At 31.3% G+C, this 27,873-nt stretch overlaps 1 protein-coding gene across 1 annotated transcript; it reads right to left on the bottom strand.

Moving 5' to 3' along the window:
• Positions 1–1,156: 1,156 nt before the first annotated feature.
• On the bottom strand, positions 1,157–26,205 carry LOC113519303 (uncharacterized). The gene is made up of 3 exons (XM_026904366.3): positions 26,078–26,205; positions 21,249–21,543; positions 1,157–1,849 (listed from the first exon to the last, which is right to left on the bottom strand). The coding sequence occupies exons 2-3, from the start codon at positions 21,534–21,536 to the stop codon at positions 1,358–1,360; spliced, it is 780 nt and encodes a 259-aa protein (XP_026760167.1). The 5' UTR covers positions 21,537–21,543; positions 26,078–26,205; the 3' UTR covers positions 1,157–1,357.
• Between the last annotated feature and the right edge of the window lie 1,668 nt (positions 26,206–27,873).

Raw genomic sequence — 27,873 nt, 5'->3', positions numbered from 1 at the left:
CGTTGTAACTTTTAAAACATTCATCCAAATTCCTAACTGTAAAAGACAAGGATAATGTATTTTAAATGATTTTTTAATAAATATTTTTATTTGGATAAGAGTTAATATAAACGCGCATTGTAAGTGTAATGTTAAATCTATCTATATAATAATATCTCTTAGATGGCAGGATTTTTGTCGATTTACCTACTTAAAAGTTTTAGGCCAAATAATACTTCGGCCAATTTATATAACATCTTAGTTTATTATAGTCTACGTAATATTCTAACACCATAAATCATAATACTGTAAAGTTTTATTAAAATCCGTTCAGTAGGTTTTGCTTGAAAGAGTAATAAATATTAATCCATCCAACCATTGTTATTAACTTTTTTTTAATATAATTGAAAATAAACGGTGTACATGAAACCGATGTATGTTTAATCTTGACGTGCCCTAAAATACACGCATTGCGTACGCGTAACGTAGCGGGCAAAAAGATAATTTTTACTAATAACGAATGCCAGGTTTGTTTATCTAGGGCATAGAAGAACACTATAATAGAAAAGTACATTTTCTAAATTGGCTCAACGTGGAATTGAACTCACGATTTTATTTCTATGATACAACATGTCTACCATACCACTTGTAGGTATGTTCTTTTTTCTCTCAATATATATCCTTATTTAAAAAGAAAATATTTGTATAGTGTTTTTTTTTCATTTTACTTGACTTATTGCTTTGGGTTAACAATAAACTGGCCATGACTATTCGTTTATTGACTTTTTATTGCATAAGAAATCTTTTGTGTGTGAACATAATTTATTTAATTACCTATAAATGTTAACATGCAAGCATTGCGAACTAAGAATTTGCCACGATTTATATATCTAACATTAAAATAAATGGAGAATTACGATATATGTATCTTATTATAAATAATTATAAATAGGTAAGAATAAGCCTAATCTCAAATTTTAATTATCTAAAAGTTATTAATAACGGAAATAGTTAAAACTGGCAAATCAGTAACATTTGATTAATATTGAATATTCGTAGATATAATCATATATATTATATATGATTAAATATATGAAATTTAATTTACAAATAAATTATTTAATCAGAAAAAAACAAATATGAACTAAAAGATATATAAAATAGAGAAAACCATAAATAAGAACAGGACAATACGTAACGCTTTATTCTATCCAACAAGTATAAAATAGACATCAACTCGGTCATTATACATGACAAATGCAGGAGCACACATCCCAGCAAAATTATCTATCTCCACAAGGAGCACAACTGCGATCCTCTAAAACAGATGTTTTAGAGTAATGAGTTTTCTCGGGTAGTAAGATAGTGGTTCTGATATTTAGAAGGTTACTTGTTTCTTTTCCCGTTCGGCACGGATGGTGACTTTAGAAGCGGCGATGGCAGTTGTGTTGGAGTCAATAGAATCGCTGTCAGCGACGAGAGCCCGGAGACGAGCTGCGCGTTTCTCTCTTGCGGCGCTTCGTTCATTAAGTTCAGTCATTTCATCCTCTAAGTCGGAGAGACGTGCTCTTGACGCTTTAGCCCTCAATGCTGCTGCGCTCTCGTCGTCGCTTTTTATTGCCGTCCACTTTGTAAGAGAGTTCTCTTCGTTAAGTCTCCGAGCGATGCGTTTCTCTGTGCGTTCCTCGTTTTCCTGAAGTGCCCGTCTTGCTCCGCTGATTTCGGTTTGTCCGAGCCCAACGCTCTCCAATATTTTATCAGAGATCTTAACACGGTTCTCGATATTGGAAACAGCATTCTCAAAGTCTATGTCTTCTGCGAAGCGGGATGTCTTCTTGCCAGCACGCAGGCGTTTTAATGATTCTGTGATCTGTAATGAAGAAAGTAATGGTGTGATTATTTCATCGTACATATTATAATTACGAATTTTACACGAGGTCAATGGGTAGTATATCTACATGTGTGTGTATATTATATATAGATAATGTATACACACATGTGTTTATCACGTCTATTTTCTATTGACAAAGACCAAATGCAAAAGAGCATTTATTCTCAATGTTATTCGGTATATCACAAGACTGTTTGCATTTGACGTTCTCTTGTTTCTGCCTTTCATTTATTTTTATTGAATACAATCGACCGTTAAAAAATTAATGCTGAAACTTTTTCTGAGTATGTCAACTATCTGTTTCGATTACCGCGAGAATCTATTTTGATTCGAGTAGCATGTCATTTGCATTGGCAGTTCTATCATCTCTGGCGGTTGATACGATCTATTTTTGACTAGAGCTTAGCTCAACGAAACCAAATGACATGTAGGTAACGGTGCCTCGGATTTGATAGTTAATTTTAACGCGAGTTTTGCTCGTGGTTTCTTCTAACGTTTGTTTTTCATTGAATCTAGACAGCCTTGAGTGTGTTATGCAAACACAGAGAATATTAGAAACGTAAAGTTTTGTTATATCTAGTAAAAAAATTATGACCATTACACTTGTTGTATTTAATTTACTTTCTTATTTTTAATTTATATAATCTTATATTTTAATGTTATCGTTGTGTTAATATAATATGTTATTTGTAGTCATAAATTAGTTTTGATATTAGCGAATACAATTTAATATAAATTTGTTTACATAATGGCTTCTTCTAAATTTATATTGCTCTATATTTTCATACAAATAAAATTAGATAAAAGTATTATTTTATTACGTAGCGATTTTAATCTGTCTAACTGACTTTATATTTACTTATTTAATATAATTTTCAACTTGAATAGGATGAGACATTTAATTTGATTATTGCATAAGAATAAAAAAAATTAAAAACGAAGACATTTATTGTAACCGAATTAATATATTAAGCAAATGTTTTATAGAAATTAGCTTAGTTTTGCTATTTATGTGATTAGGGAAACTAGACAATTAACAGGCGTAACAACGACTAAACTTGTTTATTTAGATAATTTAATTGTATTATGTTTATGGTATACTACTATGGGGTATATTAGCGGATATTCATACTATATTTGTATTACAGAAATGAGCCATATATTTCATTTATAATGTGGGTTCAAGAGAATTAGTTCAGCAATGTTTTAAGGAATCAATAATCCTCACAGTTGTTTCTCTGTAAATTTAAGAAAACTAACTGTATGCAAAGAAAAATCTTAAAATGTAAACTTTTATTTTTATTTATCTATTTAATCTTTTACTGAAATAAGCAACCATTCTAATAAAAACTAACACCATAAGGACAAAGGCCTTCTTTGGAACTTAAAGTTAAACGCGTAAGATAGTTGGATAGTAAACTACTAAAGTCTATCCTCTAGACTTAATATCTGTAAAAAGGTCTATAATAGAATAGACAAATATATTAATGACAAAGTGGCAGAAGTAAATCAAATGTAACTGAATTTCCATTAAAAAGTAGAGTTGACTTAACTGATCAAATTGTTGACATTCTTTAAAATCTTTCTTTTTTTTATTTTTGACGTAATCGTATAGCTTAAATAAATAATGCTCTTTATAATGTTCAGACTGGTAGCGGCGCGGTGGGCCGGTTCGTTTGCTTCCTATAAAAAAATAACACTACGATGACTGGCTCATCCGTCATACTCGTGTACGGATGCTTCTAGTAGAGACTAATCTATTCTAGAACTTTGTGATTGACTATAGTTTTTAACAATATGTAGTTTGTGATAGTCATTCTATTCACATATTATATATATTCATATTATATATGTAAACGCAATTTTTGTTTGAAAAAAGCAACAGTTGAGTTTCTTGCTCGTTCTTCTCAGGTAAAATTGTATTTAGAACTGGGTGGGGAATTTTTAAAAAAATGCTATTCAAAAATGTCATAAGCGTTTAGATTTTTTAATTTTAGTTAGTGTATTAAGTTCCAATAACCAACTCGCTTTTTAGGCATTGTGACTTATGTGTGTAAAGTCTCCAATGCTCAATCAAAAGGACCAATAATGTGTAGCTACCGGTGTGAATAGCAGAGGAATGTGTGATGGCAATGGGGAGGGCCTATGTCCTGAAATGACGATGAATGATCAAGTTATGTAAAAAATCAATGGTATTTGTATATTGTAAAAATTTTACTGTAGTACTTAGTAATATACTTTGATATTGATATGAAAATGAAATATATGAAAAATAAGTATTTCTAAAATATTATTAGACGAAAACTACATCGTACGAACTACCTTAAAGTTTATAGTTATCCCCAGTTATCCGTATTCAGCGAGAACTTCAAGAATCTTGAAGTTCCAGACTAGGAGAGACACAGGAGCGTGTGTATGCAAAGTTCTTTAGAGGTGGCGGGACGAGATAGGGTGCGAACATGTCATACATACCTGTACATACTCACGGTATCTTGTTGACTAACAACTTCCTACAACAATATACTATTTGCTTATTAACTTCTGTATAAATTAAATACTAATTTCTAATAATATTTTAAATATATAAATCATGCTGAAACTGCTGAATGGTACCTAATGATTGAATATATATATGTATATATATATATATATATATATACATATATATATATATATATATATGTGCTTTGTTGACTGTCCTAAAATATAAATGAAAATGAGGTTCTCAATTCGGTTGTATTTTTTATGTTTGTTGCCCCATAATTCCGTCCATTATAAGGCGATTTGATAAAATCTTTCAGATAAACTAAAAGGATATACTTAAAGATTTTGTTCTATATCTGTAGAAATTTTATTAAAATTGGTTCAGTAGTTTTGTTTATACATTATAGTAATTTGTCACGATTAAAATAGTTTTTTTATGGATCACAATCTTTGAGAATCTATTCCTATAAAACTCAAATAAGTATATCGTGTGGTCCCGGTATAGAATGCGCCTCCCCTTCTTTTCGCGTGGGTGTCCTAGTCAACTAAGGAATCTTAATAGTCAAGGGATGTACAGCAGTGTTCGTCTTAAAATATCACTAAAATCTTACTGAGATTGCCAACTCGCCCGCCAAGCGTGGCAACTACTGGCAAGACTTTCCTTATGGGGGAGGCCAATGTTCAACTGTGGACAGTTAATGGCTGATATGGTATGATGAAATTTGTTACACAAATAGTAGGTAACATCAGTGGAGAAGAACATACGCATCTTTTAATCTCAGTCAACTAATATGTCCCGGTTATATGGGCGAAGTCGCGGGTATAGCTAGTTTTTTAATATAGTACGCTCATTAAAACCTTTTTCGTCGAGTCAAAAATAAATACCACTTAGATGATTAACCAAGTAAAACTGAGTATATAATAGTAAATAGACAAGGAGCCACAGCCAGCGTGCTCCGGAGATGAGAGGAGGGAGAAGAGGAGTGGGGGGAGTGTCGGTATGGCTGGCAACAATTAGCAAGTAGGTACATCAACAATCCCGAGGGTAACGTTTCGCTTTCAGACGTCTATGTTGCTATTAACTTCTTGATTATTTGATTTATGTGTATTCCCTCACACAGACATTGTAACTGAACAACTAATACTGTAAGAAACTACCAAACTGGATTTGATAATAATATACACTCTAGTGTGTAATCTTACTAATTAATAATAATAATAGAATCTTAACTTACTGCTTCCTAATATAACAAAATTGTAACTAGATTGTTAACTTGTCTGTACATGGGAAATATTATATTTATTAGAAATTTTGTTTATCCGTATGTTTCGGCATGATTACGCAATAACTACTACACCAAATTAGGTACTGCGATTATAGATGTAATCTAGAATATCTAGTTGAAAATCTGGTGTATGCTTCATCTTGATACGATTTATAAAAGCGTTATATATTTATATATTTGGTTTATTTCATAGGTTTATTTATTTCTGAAATCCACTCGAATGAAGTAGCGTGCGAAAAACTAGTATGACATATAATCATTTAATGGTGTTTTAAAAAAAACTTATATGTTCTGGGCACGGATAGTTTTTAATTTTTTTTTGGGCCTTGTTACGGTATTGTATTCGTGTGTCTCACTCATATATCCAGCGCGTATCAACAACTGCTACCACCTGAAAGCATTGCGCTTCGAATCGTCCCACTTACTTACCCATTCATCATGCCTTTTTGTTACTCTTTATAAACATAGTTTTTTTCAATTACGCAAGGTTTAGTGTCTAGCTGCTCATTTTTGGATCTCCATCGTAGGATACCATCACTAAATATATATATGTTAATTCACTGTTTCGGTTCGCTACTGGTATCTACGTGTTGCCGAGTATTTATAACCGATTTAAGTCCAACAAAGGAATTCTTTGCACCTGAATCGCGTAACATTATTACAAAGAGGACGATCGGACAATCAATTATCAAGATTAAGAAAAACAAAATAAATATGTGTATATAGTTGCATAAACATCTAGTAACAGCTACTGTTCCAAAAATGTAATGGTTCGTAAAATAGTAAACTAATGTATACAGTCTCCATTTTATAACGAATTATATTTACTAGATCAAAATCAAGTTATATTCTCGTGAATCTATAAAAAAGTTAGAGTAACTAGTTCATTTAAATACTTTTAGTGAATTCTAATACAGAAACACAAAAAACCATATTAAACATTTTAAAAGAAGGATTCTACTATTGCAATTGAATTTTTTAACACATATTGGTTGAAAATGTCAAACATTTAGAGCCTTTTACTAATTTAACAGCTAGACGTGCTGTGACTTGGCCGTATGTGTTATTTGGAAAGTCTTCATTTTCCCTAATACAATATCCAAACGCCTTCATTATCAGCAATAAAACCTATTACGTAGATCTTCTCGCGGTTCTCCCTGGAAACCATCGTGGTTTATTTTTGTTAAATTCACCATAATGAGCCAACTGACATATTTCTTTTTAGTGCCTCGCCAGTATATACAGATAGAGCAGGTGAGGTTAGTATTCCATTTTCACCCATTAAAAGCATCAAGTCTGCTTTAAGGGATTAAATTCATGTTGTCTTGAATAGTTTCAGTGTAATGCGCTTTACCCCATATTAATATATACTATAATTAGATCACATAATAACCTTGTAGTTTCTACACTGCTTAATTAATTATAGAACCTATTGTTCCTACAGCATTGACAGCAATGCTAAGCTTGATTGTTAATTTAGACTTAAGGAAACCTCGCTACTACTTTAAAAATGAATATTTTTATTTATAGCACCTAAATGCTTATACGATTTAGTAACTAATGGTATTAACTTAAATGGTAACTTTTTTATGAATTTACCGTCCAGTACAAAATACATTTTTACCTGCGAAGAATGAGCAAGAAACTCAGCTGTTGCATTTTTCAAACAAAAGTTCAAATTACAAAAAATGCAATGATTGTGACAAACTACATATTGTTAAAAACTACAGTTAATATTTTTGAATAGATCAGTCGTTGTTATAAGCATTTGTTCACGAGTATGACGAATGAGCCAGTCATCGTTGTGTTATTATATTAGGAAGAATAACGAACCGGCCCATCGCACCGCCACCAGTCTGGACATTATAATGAGCGTGACTTGTTTAAAGATACGCGATTACGTCAAAAATCAATAAATTTATGTAATTTTTCATTAAAGATTTTTGTTTTAGTTATTTAAACGGTTAAAGGCTGATTTATATATACATAAATATATATAAATATAAGAATTGTTTAAATCGGTTTACAAGTGATGGAGTTATGGGGTAACAAATATGAAAAAAAAATTATACGCTAATTTTTATTATTCTCACATAGTTAAAATGCAGTAATATAGGATTGTAAATAGATACCCGTACATAACAAACATTTGAATGCAATATTCACGTATGTAATTACAAATGACTAATTTTGTTTGTTCGGACTACGGAGGTAGGTAATTATTTCTATTTGTGGCTTCAAAATTCTGTCGTTTTGTAAATATGATATATATAAAGAAATGCATTAAAGGAATTGTCTTTGATCTATGCGTAATAATGATGTATGTTGCTCTGTTTACATTTGACAAAATAAATGTAATTCTATTCAATTAAGATAATGATTTTACGTTTACATTTCCTACATATATGTTGTGTAACAAGGTACAAACCGCGATCTTGCTTGCATGACTGTAAAATAATATATTTTATGGCTTAATGGAGAATAAAGCTTACCTACATATTTACTGTCTAATTTTAATTAAATCCCACCAGAATGTTTTATAACATTTTCCGAAAATAGAATATAGTAATATAGTATAAAATTTTGTATATAATACATAATTTAAATGTCAGTGAGTAACTAGCATTCAGATATTTTTACATACCTCCTTTCATAAATTTGAAAGTAACATGTGATATCAACAGAATTATCTATTTGTGTACTTACTAAATTTATTACTAATGTATATAAACAAACAAAAGATAGAAAACTCACTCTTTTGGTATTTCAACAGCTAAATCATTTAAAATTAAATATAGCTATATACATAGTATTTATTATAATGAAGTACATAAGCTATTTTTTAATTTGGCCAGTTTTTATATCTCGGTGAACCTTGTAAGGTCGCAAATAAAAATTAGTATCTAACAATAATTATAATAAATATACACGTAAGTACCTAAATAGTTTCACACACACATACACACACGCACGCACGCACGCACTTACGCACACGCGCTCGCACTCATACGTACACATGTAAATGCGCGCGTACTCACGCATGCACATGTACATGCATGTGCACGCTCACATACACACACAAGCAAACGTGTGTGCGCACTTTCATATAAACGTACGCACACATTATATTATTAAATGAATGAGCGTGATTATTTAGATACTGTTTTACATTATAGAGTAATATTAATAATAAAATATTATGATAGTTTTATACAAACAGCACATCAATTAAACGTTGTTCGAAATGAGTTTCATGACAGTTGGTGATGCTTGTGGCTAGCTCGAAATATAAACGCCAAGTATTTTAAACGAAATAAAAATAACTTTATTTAGAATTTAGTCCGAAGCCGGCATAAAAAACTTTAGTGCGAGAGTTTATTACAACTCATTCGCTTTTTAAACACAATAAAGTAAAAATGAATACGTAAGCTAATGAAATATTGATATACCTGAGTTCTTTCAAGTTGCATATTAGGTATTTATTTTTTAAGACTGAGGAAATACAATACCATTTTTTTCTCAGTTTGGATTTTGATAATTTTTATTGACAAATGGTAATGATGTAATTTTTATTACAATTCCGGAAAAAATGTATTAAAATATTTCTTTTTAATCGACATCTACATAAGCGAATTTTTATCGTGCATTACATTATTATTTCGAGGAAGTCAGTCCAATCATTTTTACGTTTAATTCATTAATCAAATACATCTCATAACCATTATTATTTAAACATATTTTATGCTATTAAAAAAAATAAAAAGTATATTTTAAAATAAATATGACGTTTTTTTTTTAAATATATTCTATGTTCAGTATTGGCATGGAGGAAAAAATACTGGACTGATATTCTTCTTTATAGAATCCGTACCTCCGAAATTTCGTTATCTTAAATAGCGCTGATCTTTATATGGCAGCATATATAAACAGGCTAAATAGGCAATTATTGAAAAAAGTTAAGTACTATTAACAATTAAAAATAAAAAGAAGATTTTTATTGCATTTTTTACTAAATTCTTATATATTTCGCTAGATGCCATTATTACAATGATAAGAAAAACTTACGTGTTAAATTGACTAGATTGCGCTAAATCCAAGAACAATTACGTGGCTATATATTCACATAATATATATTATTGAATTTTTTTATACCACGTTAATTTTTTTATACAAGGTGGCAAACGCATACAGCTCGTTTTTTTTTCATCATGGTATTGCTTTTGTTACAATGGTACCGTACATTAAGATGAAGTAATTCAAATATCATTGTATAAAATAAAAACCTATCGAAGGTATACACGGTTTCATTGATGTTAACAGGTACTTAATTTAAATTCGATATGCACTACACGTCGCCGCTTTCCCTATGAATACGCGTAGGTACACGTTGATGAAGAGTGGGAAAAGCAAGCGTAATTACATACACATTATTTTCGCTCTTGTTCAGTGGACATATACTTTAAGCACAGAGTAAGTAGTGATTAATTTATTTAAGAGTCGACATTTTCATTACATTGACGATACTGGAAGATAAATATATGCAACCACTATTAGAGGTTATAGTTGTGAGCATATTTTTTTAAATGCGGTATTCTGCGTCTATATAAGTAGATTTTGCTTTGAAACAAAAAGTTTTTGCTTTGTATAAAAACAAAACGACAGCTTTAATCGTTATAAAATATGCACCTGACTAGGGAGTGCTTTTAAGTAATTATAAAAACCGATTTATAATTGGTAATCTAACCGCGTTACTTACTACAAAAAAATCAAATATAGACGGATTGACAGAAACTTTCAAATGAATTAAGTATATTATAATGTATTCCTCATAAAATGGACATAGACATATCTATACAACGTATTGTATTGTATTGTATATTGTACTGAAATTTCACTAGAATTATACAGAAGGAAGAAAAATATGATATAAACATATGTAGGTATTATATATCATACACAGCGACACAAAGAAATTTGGTGCCTATAAATTTATAGACGTAAAATCAATATATGAAATATAAAGGGGCTTAGGTATCCAGTAGTAACTTTATATGATAATAAAATACGAGCACATTTCGAACGCTATAAAGATGCCCGATTAGGTGTACATTTGAATTTTAAATATTCAACGGACTTTTGGTATTTCGTATATTCGTATAAAATTTTGAATAGTTCAATTTAATAAAGGTACAATGAGGAAATTATATTTCTTACGTCTACACTAATTACGAAAGTTATATTGTTAAAATATTTTATACGATGGTAAAAAGAAAACGACAACATATTGCAGTGTGGTATCGGCATAGGAGGGCTACCCCTTTCTTTCCCGTGGTTATCGTAAGATGAGGCTAAGTAAACTTAAGGGACGAGGAATGGACAGCAGCATTTCTCTTAAAACATCACTGAAAGCTAACTGCAGTTGCCAATCCGCCTGCCAAGCAAAAAAGCATGCATTTAATGAAAATATGTAAACAATTTACAAAATTTCATTCATTCATTTCAAATCAGCTGAGTGGTTTCGAAGACTAGCGTGGACAAAAGTATCCTCCATAGATATATTAAGGCAGACACATTATGAATATATTTGAAAACAGTAAATGAATCTCCAATGAGTTGTATTAACTGTTATGCAAATGTTTAGATTGTTATGGTGCTAACTGTACCTATGACAAACCGAATACATTCACGTCAGTGCATTTCAGATATTTGGTGCCTGCATGTTGCATTCTGAGATTGAACAGGAACCCGTAACAAAGGAGTGAGGAATTCAATATACTGAATGCCTTCATTGAGTTTGGTTAGGGTGCAGTTTGGCAGTATTAATATTACATTGGCCCGCCTGCTCAGTGCCTGCCACTTATATAGTGTAAAATAATTGTAGGATTAGCAAAAAAATATTAAAAGAATGTTCAATACAAAATTAGCATTATACTCGATCGTATTTTTGTTAACTGTACTTAAATACATGTTCGTAAATTATAAAAAAAAATATGATAAAAATAATTAATCCATGGTCTAGATGATCATGGTTTAGTATAAAAAATTCAAAACTGTTTTAATGTTTTAACAAATATCTCTAGGATATATTAAATTTCATATATTATTACTAGTGTTTATTGCAATGTATATATATTTAATAATATTTTCCATATACTCTAGGAAACCTTTATTTTATATAGATAAATCAAAACAATGAAGATGTAACAATGTAGTCAGATAAATATAGTTCAATATCTCCGATAATGTATCTAAACATTTTTTTTTTTATTGAACGAAACATTTTCCTTTCTATTTATTCCTTGAAGCTATAAAAAAATAGCGTTCGAGATGTCCATTTACTTGGAAGAGATGATAAAACACCTATTGTGTTCTGGTGTTTTTATAACGCGATTAAATAAGGTATACCTATAGGCCGTGATAAATATTCACTTTTGTGAATTGCTATTGTAAAGTTTCTCTTGATTTACACCAGGTGGCGTTGTCTGGGTATTGCTGACTATGGGTCGTTATAATATATAAGATTCGGCTTGCCCACATTGCATCGAGTATTATGTTCTTTTGTTTATGTGACATTATTATTATTATTATATTATATATTTATGTGATATTATTGTAATATTGCCCATGCGAAACCGTAGAAGATCAGCTAGTGAAACATTGATAAAGACAGTTATAAATTAAGAAATTATGTTAATGTTATCAATTAAAAAACTTAATAAATATTGTAAAAACACGAATCCATACCACCTTAACAGGAAAACTAAAGGAGAAAATCAAATTTCAGTATCTGGAAATCTGTTTGAGAAAAGTTGAATACCACGAAATGTCTTCTTATTTGATATCTACTTTCAAAAATTAATTAATGTTACTACATAATTGAAATAACTTTATTGATAAATCAGAACTTAAAACTTACTTAAAAGGAACAGAACACCTAGCTATATATAATATACCAATTACGGTACAATACAATCATATAATGGGGTATTAAAATTTTAAGTAATATTTATAAAACATATTCATCATTAACCTTTTACTGTCCACTGCTGAACATAAGCTTTCCCCTTGGGTGGTTTGCCAGTAGTTGCTACGCTTGGCAGGCGGATTGGCAACCGCAGTCATGTTTTAGAGATGTTTTAAGAGGGACGCTGCTGCCTATCTCTTGCCCTCCGTTAGTTGGCTCTTACGACACTCACGAGATAGGAAGGGATGGCCTATTCTATGCCGAATCACACGGCGAATATTTAAATAAAACAAATATTTAAAAATTATAAATATTTATTATGTTTGAATACGAAAGAAATTGCATTTAGGATTTTGCTTAAAAAGAAGGAAATATTAGCAGATACAGCTAATATTTCCTTCTTTTTAATTTCTAACTACAACTATAAAAAAGACTAGAGTCTACGTTGAGTATATATATATAGCTTATTCTGGTAGTGGCAAGCAATTATCTACTCCGTTTACAAAGCTTTGTGGTCCTTTTAAATGTTTTGTTTTTAAACAACTTGATAGGGTAATCAAAATACATCCGATGGAAAATGGTATCATCTCTTATTGAACTGTCAGTGCAGAATATGTTTTATAAACTTTTCTAATGGCAAAAATAAATAAATTAATCTTTCTAACATTTAGTTGATATCATTGCTTTTTATATATGAATATAGTGTATTTATATAAGAGCAATTAAACATAAATTACTGGAAATATTTTTCTAATTTATATTTTAAATGACAGTATTGGTATAAATCTATGATTACTATTCAATTGGTGTTTAAATTTTTTTCGTGCCTATAAAAATATTTTATTTATTTATTAAGTTATTTGACATTACTTATTTTCTATATATGATTTTTGTATTTAGATTTAATTAATTAATTATGTAACTATACAAATTGGTCATAATATGCGAGAATGCGAGTTTTCCTTCAAAACAATAAATAACTAATTAAAGAATTAGTTATTTAATTGAAACTATACAAGAAATATTGCTAAAAAACGCCTACAAATTTATAAAAAGTATTCGAATTTCATAATTATATGAAAGCTCGGGTCGGCTGGCCGGTTTATCAGCAACAAAATTATTATTATTATAATTACAGTATACCTATATAATATAAACATAATAACAGTGAAAAAAGAATTGTAATAATCAACTTGCTTATTTAATCTGGGGTCGTGTAGAGCGGGCGAATTAATTAAAAACAGGCGGACAGTCTATGACGAGCGTCTATTGTTTTTACTAATTAATAAAAGGGGGTAACGCTCACTGTTTTCCATCTTTGTACTACCGTTCGGTGACTATAGTACTTTATATAATACAATAAATTCTTTTTATGATTGTTTTAGAAAAAGAAATTTCAAGTATTAGTTCTGTATTAATATAAATAGAAAAGATTTGCTAACTTGTTTGTAATGGATAAACTCAAAAACTAATCGTCTGATTTTAAAAATTCTTTCACATATAGAAAGCTACGTTATCAGTGAGTAATTATTAATACGTCAGTTGTTAACTATCCACTGTTGAAGATAGGCCTTCCCAATAAGGGGAGTTTTGCCAGTTGTTACCATATTTGGTAAGTGGGTTGGCAGTGGCAGTTGACTATTGGTGATTAGTAGGGACGCTGCTGTCCATCTTTCGATTATTAAGTTCCCTTAGTCGCCTCTTATGACACCCAAGGAAAAAATGTGGCCTATTCTATGCCGGGATCGGACGTCATATTTATTCGAGTTTTTTAGAAAAAAAAATTCAGAACATATCTGTAAAAATATTACGAATATTTACTTTTGGAGATAATATATTGATCGAGGCTTATAAAATCAAAACAGCTAAATCTAAGTCTGTCAGATGTTCAGGAAACTACAAAACTAATATTTTGTCAGGGATATGCGAGGATATTCTATATTTTAAACCAGATTGAAAAAAAAAATTGAATATTAGTAATAATTTGAATTTTAATTAACAGATACAATATTTGAGTACAGAGTGAAAATGAAATTCATTTTATGGCGTTTAGCTGCCTTTAATTTTATAGGCCTCTAGTTATTAGGGTACGTATATAGTATGACCACGACTTCGTTTGCGTAGATTGCAATAATACTACGAAATTTAAAATAGTCTAATGAAAGTTTTAATTTATTTCGATGATAGTAATCATAAAACTATCATCCAGGTAAAATCTCAAACATTAATCTTCAATTAGGACAATAATTTAAAATTAATTACTTACTTTATTGCTCTAGTACTGACAAATAAGTTATACAAAAACTATGGACTCGCCCTGGACTCGCAAGATTTCTTTATAAATAAAATACAGTTGGTCTTACTCGATACTGATAATGTAGCATTTTTTTTAAATCGGCCAAGTAGTATATGAGTTTATGAATTACAAACATTCAAAAAATAAATTAAACTTTCTTTTCTGTGATATTATTTTTAACGATGAAATTCATAACGTGAAATCGTTTCTCAGAAAAAGTCATAAAGACCATAGTGATCTGATATATGATCGGCACGCTAAAAATATACACTACGCCGTTTGTATGTGGTCCACTAATGAAAGACATGTCATGGATCGAGTTCCAGAATTTCACTTTCCATTCCAGATGGACCGAGAAAAAAGCAACTTGCGTAATAAAAACTGCGTAGGAATCAAATTATTCGTATTTGTGTGACACTTCTAGTATGTATTTAGTATTCATACGAAAATGAATTTTCCTGTAGGTCTCTATTAATTTTTGCTGTTCCTGTGGAAATTAAGTATGTGCCACTTACAGTGATTCTTCATTTCTACGCTGTATTGTTCGAGAGGATTAGTGAGGGGAAGGGGGGATTGTTAGTAATTGTGAGTAGTAACCCTATTAGGTCAAGCTCTACGCGCTTGTAACTGGGATACTGGCGTAAACCAATATGGCCTTGCTCAAAGACTGCCACACAAATCGATTCAAGCTACAAGCATTCAATGACTCCATATACTCGTAATATATTAGAGATCATTATTACTTATGTGGGAGAGATTGTCCTAGAAGATAGGTCGTTACATCTATACCATATTTTAAAATATTTGCATTCGTGTATTTTATTACATCTTATTCACAATAATATATGGTTTATTTAAAATAATGATTAACAATATTAGTGTGGAATGAATGCAGTAGACATTTTTCGACCGATAAAGAATTGAGAAAAACGGTTTAGGTTTGACGAGGATATCGTTATTAAATTAAAAAATCTTCTCTTTACAAAGTTCGTGGAAAAATCATACGTTAGCTACGTGTTTTTCACAACATATCAAATTAATTTGAATGAACAGAGAATGATTTATTTTTATAAACGTCACGTATTTTTACAGCACGCTGACGTAGTATCATAATAATATTGTTGATGTTACATAAAAAGAGTGGGCTGGTTCAAATTTAGTAATGAGGCATAAAACAGAGTAAAAATTTATCTATTTATCTGGCATGTAATTGTTATACCAGTGAAAACAAAGATTTACATTTAGAATAAAAGTATTTTTCTGTACAGTCGAACTATTCAGCCGTTTAAGTATAATTGAGTGAATATTTATCCAAATACCATTAGGTATTCTTATCGTGTTATGTAAATAAACGATTCATTCAATAATTTCAAGAATGTGTTGTATTATTAAATAATATACGTGTAAATGTGTTTAAAATAATTTGTTAATGTGTAATTTATGCCAGTGCAATATTAAATATAAGAGATAGGCATTTACTAGACTTTGTACAAAAGTCGTTAGCTTGAGCATCTCTGTACCATTCGTATTTCTATTGTGAAGCAGTTGTGTTTGCATGGCTGTGTTTCGGTTTGAAGGGTGAAATATGGCAGTGAAGTTACAGGCTACAGAGGTATAACACCTGAGTCCTCAGGAATGGCAACCCATTGGGAGTATCATGGGCGAAACAGTATACTTTGTCAGCTTATTTGCCATTTTAAGTTGCATAAAAAATGTGTATATATTAACTGCAATATATACAACAAAAAAGGTATATATAACAATGAATGCATTAAACTGTATACTATCTGGTTTTCATGGTACTACGTATCATCAATTCAGCCGTTAACTGTCCCCTGCTGAACATAAGCCTTCCCTATAAAGGGAGTTTTGCCGTATTTGGCAGGCGAGTTGGCACCCACAGTAAGGCTTTAGAGATGTTTTAAAAGGGTCGCTGCTGCCTATCCCTCTACCATTAAGTTCCTTTAGTTGCCTCTTATGACACTCACAGGAAAGGAAGGAGTGGCGTAATCTATGACGGAGCCACACGGCCATTTTTCTAATGAGTACTACGTATGTTTTTATGCAACTGTTATTACTTTACATTTTATGTATTGGAGAAAAAGGTCATCTGTGTAGATACATAGGCGACCTCTGTACATTATTTCCCCAGTGGCAGGTGGAATACATATATCTATATTTAAACCACCTGGTGTGGTATGGGCAGTGGAATTACAGGTTCACTCCCATAATTTCACTGCCCATAGCATAACTCCTTCATCATTATCATCTCAACCATGACCTGCCTACATAAATCTCCCCCATGGACTGCCATAATCTCTTAATTCTTAGAAAATGCAACTCATGAGGGGCATAGGATTATAGTGCATTCTGTGCTGCCCATGGCACCGTTAATGTTTAAAGGTGATAGTAATCACTCTCCATCAGGAAAACCGGCAACTTTTTTACCATTTTAAGTTGTATAAAAAGACATGTGTCTGAGCTATTTACCATTTCTAATTAGTAACTAATATAATAAACCAATCAATATAATAAATTGGCAATCGCTGTCTGACTATTCAATGACTGCAGGCAACTATACTAATTAGGAATGAATTAAAGTTCGAGCATTTCTTTATGCTGCAGTTTGAGAGCGATTTATAATTACTGTAGATTATAAACCACTCGAAATAGTGGCTATGGCTTATAAATAATATTCAAGTGCTTCAAACATTAAGATGTACCATAATCTTGTACACGATCCAATTTACCAACATAGTAAACGGCTACTTTCAATGCCGATTGCACATCTCTATAATTTATTTATACCATGTTTACTGTCATAAATATAAAATTAGACACGTTCGTACGCGAGTCTATTTATACAGATGGTAGTATTCCAAATCGGTGTCAAATACGATCATATTTCATTTTATAAATTATTTTAATCACCACCTCCTCTAATCTCTTTGTAAATTAGGGTTAAAAGTATTTTTTTAATTAATTTAGACTTTCATGTATCTGAGTATCAAATTTCATTCAATATCATTTAAATATGATTGAGTAATAAGTACCTAAATGTATATTAATCATCTTATTCATAATATTTGTTGATTTATAGTGACATAATATGATAAGTAAGATGACAGATAAGTTTTTTACAAAGATAGTTTAATGACCTATAAAAAATAAGTGCTCGACGATAATCCTTTCACACATCATTTAGTGACACCTAATTAGATATACTATCTCGATTTTAATTATTTTATAATTATATTTCTTTTCAGCTAAACAAAAGTTCTATGTTTGTTTTTAATAATCTGAGTAATTTCTATTTCTCGTTTAAATTAGTTGAATCGGTATCACGATTTTCATTTATTTTAAATCATTCAGTTATACAGTTTCATTATATACACTTATGAAGTCCGATTCGCAACAACATGGAATGGAATGTGCACTAAAAATAACCAGCCGTTTCGAGTTTCAGAGCACGAAGTGCGCGGAAGTAGGGCAAAACCACGTACAACTTAAGTTTTAAAGTTATAACCAATAAGTACAGATTAAACAAATAATGAAGTATAATATCCGTGTAGGTCCTGGCATAAAATAGGTCATCCCTTCCTTTCCCGTGGGTGTCGTAAGAGGCGACAAAGGGAGCTCATGGACGAGAGAGGGGCAGAAGCGTCCCTCTTAAAACAATATCACAAGCCAAACTGCAGTTGTCAACCCACTCGCCAAGCGAGCTAACAACTGACAAAACTCCTCTTATGGGAAAGACTATGTACATATGGTACATACATACATAAGGTGTTTATATATTGTGGTTTCGTTTCTTACAAGGTTAGTAAAAAGAGTGTACATAAAAACTGTACAAATAACATCAATTTCAATCATGAAAATTTTAATACAAAATGAATTCAAAATGAATGAAAAATCAGATATTCCCCAAAATTGCATAAGATGACGCGTTATAATACAAAATGAAATACAGATGAATTTATTAAAATTTTTGTTTCGCTGTGTTTAATTTTATTGTTTAATTAATTATTAATTAATGTTTATTATTAGGACATTGTCTACGAAGTAGGTCGGCAGTGTAAAATAAACAAATGAAGTTATTAAATGACTTAAATGTCATAAATAATAATACAATTTACGGTAATTGCAATACCAAATTATTTTTTTTTATTAAGGAACATTATTTTGAATAAAATCTATTACGCACTAAACTCATTAGACAAACGTGCTAAGCTCTGAAAGTTCATGCATGGCGTATATAAGTTTATATATTATATTTACAATTGTAAAATTAACTTTGTTGAAAAAAGCAACAGTTAAGTTTCTTGCTTGTTCTTCTTGACTAAAATTGCATTCCGAATGGGCGGAAGGATAATAAAAAATGACTATTCAGTAATACTTGTAATTAAGTTTACGTGAATAAAAGAAATCAAATTTTTATTCTAAAACAAAAAAAAATGTAGTAAACTATAGAAATGTAATTTAAGATTGTGTTCAGAAAAAAAAGCATCAACTGTGGGAAAATCAGTTATTTTGATTGAAAACTAAACTATTGAACTTTGCTAAAATTTCTATAGGATCAATCTGTATATAAGTACAATATAAAAAAAAAAGTTTTTTCAAAATCAGTTTATAACTAACGAAGTTATAAGGTAACAAACATTAAAAATACAATCGAATTGAAAAACTCCTTCTTTTTTAAGTCAGTTTAAAATTCGTTTTATTATCCACATCTTAGAAATATACTCGTATCACTTATTACATTTTAAATGAAATTCAACAAAGACATTCGTTAAATTTATATAAAACGTTCATGAATTTTATTTGTAGCACACTAAATAGGTATTTTTATATTTTCACCGTAGTAAATATGATACTATTTGAAGCCTTAATTAATGTTTTTGTAATAATAACTCTTAATACGAATGCAGTAGAGTAGAAATAGCAAGACAATAGGTTAGTTTATATCAAAACCGTTCCCGGGTATTATGTTTGTAAAACAATTGAATACATATTATTTCTATTGTTTCATATAATATACAACTCGATGTGTGCTGTTAGCTTCATTAATATTTCAATATTAATTTCAATTTTAAATAATCATTATATTTTGGGTCGGGCAAACAGTGTTTAGCGGTCATTAATCACATCATTCAATATTTCATTACAATAATAATTTGGTATTCAAATAATGTATAAAGGATTGCCCATTAACATTCCAGCGTTGGGCATGGATTTTTTCCATAAAGAAATTAGTTTGTCATTGCTGTAAGCGTATAATATGCTAGTTAGGACTAGGGTTTAGTCATGGATTTTTCTCTTTACTATCCGTTGGTAAAGCTGCATGTATAAATTTTATTTTTGTTTTGGAATGATTCAGAGAAACTAAACAGGACATACAATAGATTTCCATTTGAATATAGTTCTTTGTAATCTATATTTATATATCATCGTTAACTGTGAATTGATTTTGCATGTTGTTATTTTAAAGGTCTCTGCTCTGTAAACACCACGTATTGATTTTGTCGAGATTGAAATATGTTTTTTGTAAAAAAAATATGAAGTTAGATAATAACAGATAGATAAAATAACTATACGCGTCTTCAACACAAATAAAATTACAATTGCAACTGAAACGTTAAACAACAGTACCCAAAAAACACCTGAACATGTATGCCGTAGCAATACAAAATGATTCATAGTTCAGTATGAAGTATTAATTTGGGAATAAAACACTGTATTTCAGCAATGACCGTGAGAAGGAATTCGAAATTCAAACAAAAAAGGAATTGACAAGATTTGATCCTCCACTATCATTTTCTGTTATCGCAATTTTATTTTTCTAGTAAGGTCTTTAACAAAATTGGCAACAAGCATTTTGATCTCTTACCAACATTGCATTTTACAAAGTAGACGGGAGTCATACACTAGGACCCCTAGGTAAATCTAAATAACTCTTAGTTAAATGTGAACTTTAATAGAAAGCAGGCAACTAATCTTACTTCTTACTACTGTAATAAAATTGTAACTAGACAATGTTTGTACATGAGAGATATTTAATATAAATTAGTTCTATTTGTCTGTTTATATGTTTGTTCAGGAATCGTACAAAAATTATTGCACTAAATGTAAAATGGTGTTCACAGTTGTATTTCTAAAGGTATCGTTTATAATTTGGCGTATGTTTTATATTGGCGTATTCACCACTATATAAGCTATTCGTTATTTCCAAAATCCACGCATATGAAGTTACAATATATTTTTGGAAATCTAACTATTCGTTAAATACAACAACTAAGTTTTTAGATTCTTTTTATAATTCTATATATAGTAGTAGGAAAAAGTACTTACATCTTCAGATAATTCGTCCTCTTCGAAGGCGGATGACAAAGGCCTGCCTCTCTGGGCACGGCCTCCCCTCGAGTCAAACAGTTCATCATGGTGAGTCTCGGTATCATCTAGGGCACTTCTGATCCTGTTCTCCACATCCGCCCGGATTCGCTCGCGGTCGACCTCAGGGGTGCGAGTGATGGGTCCCTTCCCATCCAGCCGGTCGAGAACGGGGCGGTAGTAGCTCTCGCCCTTGTTGTAGTTACAGTCGTACACACGGGTGCGACGAGTCCTGCCTATGCGACTCATTTTGGACCTGTAGATTGTATCATTATGTCAATTACTAATTTGCGTAAAGCACTTAAATGTAGGAATGGAAGATAATAGAAAGTATGAGCTGGAAATAAAAAAATTACGGGATAAGAATACTAATAAAAATATATGAGAATAGAAGAGGCAAGAGTTTTCGCCACTTTATACGACAAAACAACTTCATAGAGAACATTTTAGAAGAATATATGTATGTTCTTTTATTCAGCGCGCTTCACGGCTGTGTCGCAGTAGTATTATGCGAGCACCGCATATATCTAATATTCTATCACAATCACAATTCGAAAAAGATAATAAAGATAAATAAAATGTCTTGAACATATATAAACTAAATACGCCTCATATTATGGCTATATACAAGTGTCTTACATTTATGATATTTTATGTACATGAGAACCAAAATTTTCTAAATTGGTTGGGGTCTGAGAAGTATTCGTCTCTGAGTAACATTTTTTTTGAGCAAATAAGATTCTTATAGATTTTTTTACTTTTTTCGCTTAATATAGAATATAAAAAAATCCTCAATGAGCTATGCTTCTAGTGGTGAAATTAATAATAAAACAAAGTAAAAAAAAATATTTTCTGAAACACATGCTGAAAAAGTGAATTCCTATACAAACTTTGAATTCCAATATCAAAAGCTTAGAGAATGTTTTTCTTAATATACTGAAACACATGTCTGAGTAAGACGTTATCGAAGCCTATCAATGCCAGTAACAACAGACTGTCTGTTTATGAGAAACGTGCTGGTAGGTATTAGACTTAGTTGTGAGATCTTGAAATATTTTCTTATTTTGAATATTTATAACCACAAAATATTCTGTTTATTAAACCTCACTGTTGTTTGGAGCAACCATTTACAAATTAATTATATTTCTTTAAAAGATTCTCAGGAGCTTGGAAAAGCTGACGTTTGACCGGATGGAATAAGGTGTTCGTGGTAACAGACACGAACAGCACCATGAAACTGACGGAGGAATAAATGTTTTGTGTATAATCACAGTTTAAGTAATTATTATTTCATATTACAGCTACTCACTGCCCCTCCTCGAACTGACCTCCACTCATTCACTCAAGTTACCAATTGCAAAAGACTTTACCACGATCCGCTCTTTCCTGCCGTGAGCCAGAGAAGATAAAATATTTATGACGTAATTATGATTTAGTATTTATGTATAGTGTATCTATAGGTATGCTTCATAATGCAATCATCAGAAGACAGTGCATACAAGAGCGGACAGGTGGGATAGGGTTTACGTGTTTACTGTGTATGCGTCACTGAAGAGGCGTCACGTTTTTTGGCAGAGTACGGTTTAGTGTGTTTTCTGTTATTGATATAATGAATCAACGAATTAAAATATTCATTGAAAATTAAATAGGTGTCTTATTTATGTGGACACTGAAAATCGTGATTTTAATCATATGTGTTAAATAGATATTAATTGTATAGTGCGCATGACCAGCAAGCATATACATGTTTTCTGGTCAGAAAGGAAGTTCACATTCAATCCCATTTGATGACAAATGGTTACCTATTCCTATATAGACCAATATATATAGAATACCAATTAATTTCAGGGGGGCACATCTTGTTTTCTGTTTAGATTATTTATTAAACCGCTATCCTATTAAATTTCCCACTGTTTTGTATAGATCTTTTCTCATATGAGAAGCTAATTTATCTATTTTATACATACCAGCCAGGAGGCTTTTTAATTTATAAGTTTTTCATTCCTTTATTTGCACTATAGTATTTCCTAAGAATATCTATCTATGTATTAAAATTATCATTATATTATTATTTTATTATTATATAATATATATTATATATATAATTATATTATTATTATATAATAAAGTCACCAGTTTTTTAATGAAGTAATAAAAATAAATTCCCTTGACATATTTGTAGACTGACAGAATCTTCAAACTTAAGTAGGCTTTCTTCGTAATACTGGCAACGTCGGAATTACTTGACAAATTTCAAACGATTTTGAATATTTCTGAATGATAATTTAGCGGAAATACCTGAAAATACCGACGACTGATAAATTAATGTTTATATTGATAATAACAATACAAAGATGAGAGGTATTTTCCATAAAAATTATTTATTTAATTCCTATAATTATATAATTTTAGCTAGAAAGTTCAAGTAGAGAGAGTAAAGTTGTAGATACTGATATATGACTCAAAATGGTGACAGATGGAGGAAGGTCATAAAAAAAGTGGATCGGGTCGTGATCCACAGGAATGAGGGACTGATTAAAAGAGGTAAAGAGATTTCTAAATAATGAACTAACTATATACTTCCAAAAGAGGCAGATTAATATAAGTTATATGTACCTCTTTTATCAGAGGTGTCAATATGGTAGATATTGTAGGGTATTATCTGAAACTTGTTATTGTTAGTAATAACAGTCTCCATTGCTAGCAATACTCCCTATAAGGTTGACCTTAACGCGGTTCTCACTGGAAACAATCATGTTAATTTCTTCTCGAATTCGTCACGATGGGCCAAAGCGAAACCGAAAACATTGCATCGACAGAATAGGAAACTAGAATATGCCAAAGTCATATAGGGACCGACCTGAAATTAGAAACATCATCACAACGCCCAAGGTAAGATTGCCCATCAACGCTCAATCCTGGCTTACTAATCTACATAATATCCTGTACTGGATTCAGGCTAAATAGTTGGTCGATAATGGTCGGCCAGTTGCGGCTAGCCGATCATTCACTTCTACAACCTAGAGTAGGTCATCCCTAAAATTTATGCATTCCTGATGTGATAGTTTGATTGTAACAAGCTCGTCCTGGCTGGCAATGATGCATCAAGTTCAAGTTCAAGAATTCGTCACGATGGGCCAACTGTTCTGTTTGCATCCTAATCTAACATTTCTCACTAGTGTCCCGCTAACATATACAAATAACGAAACGCAGGAGGGTTACCATTCCATTTTTACTGATAAGAAAAAAAAGTCGCTCCTAAAAAACATGGGAACTATACACGATCAAATCTGCTGCTACAGATCCGCTATTTAAAACTTGACAGTATACGCCATCATAAAGCGTTATACTCTTGTATTGAAAGAACAATACATGCACTGTTGTTGTAAAGCAGAAAGAGGTTAACATGGTAATAACAAATATTACCTAACTATCCAGCCGATTCTCATAAAATTCTATTACTAATAAACTAATATATAAATTAAACAACCTTGTTGTAATTCATTAATGGGTTGGTTACTTAAATAAAAAAAAATCTTCCACCAATGGGTTATCAAAACATTAATATGTTTGTATAGCGATAAATTTTAATAGACTCGAGTACTTTCTCCTATAAATTGCTCTCAACAAATTGTTTATTTTTTTTCGCGTTCACCCCTTTTATTTCTATTCATTTATAATTATTGGTTTATTTTTCTTTTTATACCTTTTATTTGTAATCCTTTCGTAATTATAATAGTATTCAAAGCAATTTTATTACGTGTTTGTTTTCACTCTGCTGTAGATTGTTTGTTTAATCCAATCCATTTGTGTTTCTATTATATTTTTTTGTAAATAAAGTGAATGGCATTCCAATTTGGATGTTAAAATCAAAGTTAACCACATTTAGTATATTGTTTTCCGTCAATGTTTCAACTGATCGCGTAACATTCCTGTTCTTTCTGTTGTTTGCCTTGTTCCATTTTTTAATTCGTTAGTTTAGACAATTTTATCGTTATTACGTCAATGGAGTCATAAACAATCTGTCCATGAGATAAATAGCAGATGGAAGTTCTGTAAGTTTTAGAAGCAAATCGTAATAAGTGTGATGTCAAAAGATAATCATTTGTTTTAACGCCTAACAACAGAAATGTTATAAAAATAGAGGCAGTAGTTTTTAACAAGGCTAGTAACGCCCGTCCGATCTCCTGACGTACGAACGACTTTTACGAAGTTAACTTACACACAATAAAACAAGTCTTGGCAACAGACCGCTCAGTGAAACAGAACAAAAAAGTCTTTCAATGAAATTTATATAAACAAAATATTAGTGTTTACATAAATAAATTACAAAACCACATGTCTCCGATCACTGTGAACTAATTCGATTCATAGAACATTTCAAATTTACTCAATCGATATCGCCGCTAGTTCTTGATGGATTATCTTTCTCGCGCACCGACGCGTGCGTGGAATAGTGGAACAATTTGAAAATAGAATTCGCAAACATTCGATATGGGGATATTTTTAGTATCGAAAACCCGGTTTTTGTCCTCTCGACACGACGTATTGTAATATGCACTCTGATTCTTGAACGGGATAGCTAAAAATAATCATATAGGTATTCGATATTTGAACGCATATCAATATTAGTTACATCAGTATATTTGAAATTGGAATACGATAAAGAAAAATGAAATAAAAAAAAAGAAAATACTGTCGCGTAGCAGTGACAGTGAGGGGAATATAGTAATTCGCGAAAGCGCGAAAGCAATACGGAAGTATGTATTTATAATAAAGTTTGGACTAACCTGGTGCGTGTACAGGCGTCGAGAAGGGAGATGGGACTGTCCAGTTGGTGAGCGAGGAGCCGGCGTGCGGCGTGCGGGCAGCGTGGGCGAGACTATGTTTAACCGTGAGCCACACAGAAATATACTGACTTTTGTTACGAATGATTTCCTTGTCGGAAAAGCACTGTTTGCACCTTTTCAGGAAACGCATATTACACATACTCATTTTGTTACAAAACTATGCTACTAATTTTGTATTTTATTTAAAATTCTGAACTGTAAAATCATACCCAGAGAGAAACTTGATACGTAAAAGAACAACACAAGTGGAAGTTGTTATTAATTAAAACACGTTCAAAAGCAGGAAACGGATTCTATAATTTCTAAACAAGTGTGTTGTTGAGAGTACAGTTATTAGTACTACCTATTTATATGTATTAAAATTCTAACTAGAGGCAGTCAATACGTATATCGTAGATATTTTCGTTGGTTTGATAGAATAATTAATTTAATATGTATTTATTACCTCATTGTATTGTATATAAGATTACAGCTAATTTTGTAAAAACAATTGTCAAAATCAGTTTAGAATTGTCAAAGATATCGCATAATATACGTAAAAATAACATATGAAAAAAATCTGAACTGATAATCTTCTCCTTTTGATTTCTTTTTGTTTATTAAAGTATACATTATAAAGTTTTTTAGTACGGTTTTAGTAACGACGTTTTTAACCATCTTAAAAAAGAAGGAGGTGCTCAATTAAGTCGGAATTTATTTTTTACGTTTGTTATCTCAGAACTTCGTCAGTTCAAAGCCGACTCCGATAATTCTCTTTTTTAGTTGAAATGTTATATGTTCCATAGGTATTTTATCAGAATCGATTTAGTAGTTTAGTTTTAAAATAAAAATAACTGGTTTTGTCAGAATTGAAGTCGGTTTTATTTGCGGGACACAATCTTTAATTATTTAGATGTTGACTGTGAATCATGTTATTACAGAAATAAAGCGAAATATTCTTATAAGTTTTTTTTTACGTGGGGAAATCCTTATGGAGACCCTTGGGGAGGCATGTAGGTACTATCGGACTCTTACTGGCTAAAACCACCACGTGTTCCTCGGCTACGACTTACGGCAACATTGCTGCGGTTCCAGTTTATTACTGCTCCGCAACATCGCCAACGCCGTTGCTCAACCCCATTTTAAGGGAGGGGGAGCCCGCCCCTAGGAGCCGCCTAACTTTCAGTTCATCTCTGGAGGAGACGTGCCGAAACAAGATCACGTTCCCTGACTCGGAGGCCTCATTGCAGTGCACCGGACACCCCCGTGTTCAGCGCTTTCCCTCTTGAGAGGGCTGACTACGATTACGCTGTCGGCCCCGTTTTCTCCCGAGACTGCGAGTGAATTTGAAATTGGATCCTACTTCTGGTCCCGTTCCTCAGCTTCTTTTTGCTGCATGATCTGCTCGGAAAGGAACACCATCGCCTCCCAGGATTGTACAACGACCGCAACTCTATCTACATCTCAGAGTACCCCAATAGAGGATATAGTCCTGAGCATATTTACATATTAACTATTCGATATTTTACGTTATTATAATTTTACTATATTATAACTTTACTACATAAAATATGGAAAAACTGCATAGTTATTTTAAATTCTTAATAGCTTTAGTATCGATAAGTTACTTGTCATTTGGCAACCAATTTGGGTACTGATTTATATGTACTATATTTACTATTGTTTTAGTTATAATAAATGATTTTATTAACAGTTTCCATTATTTAATATAAACGTATGCAATGCAGAGGATAGGT

Source organism: Galleria mellonella, unplaced genomic scaffold, assembly GCF_026898425.1.
Source record: "Galleria mellonella isolate WM207_F2 unplaced genomic scaffold, CSIRO_AGI_GalMel_v1 utg33, whole genome shotgun sequence".
Taxonomy (NCBI): domain Eukaryota; kingdom Metazoa; phylum Arthropoda; class Insecta; order Lepidoptera; family Pyralidae; genus Galleria; species Galleria mellonella.
This window is presented reverse-complemented; position numbering and strand designations above follow the sequence as displayed.

Coding starts and splice junctions, on each gene's coding strand:
- LOC113519303 (XM_026904366.3), bottom strand. CDS start 21,536: ATGAGTCGCATAGGCAGGACTCGTCGCACCCGTGTGTACGACTGTAAC. Junction 1,850..21,248: donor AGGACGAATTATCTGAAGAT/GTAAGTACTTTT, acceptor TCTTCATTACAG/ATCACAGAATCATTAAAACG.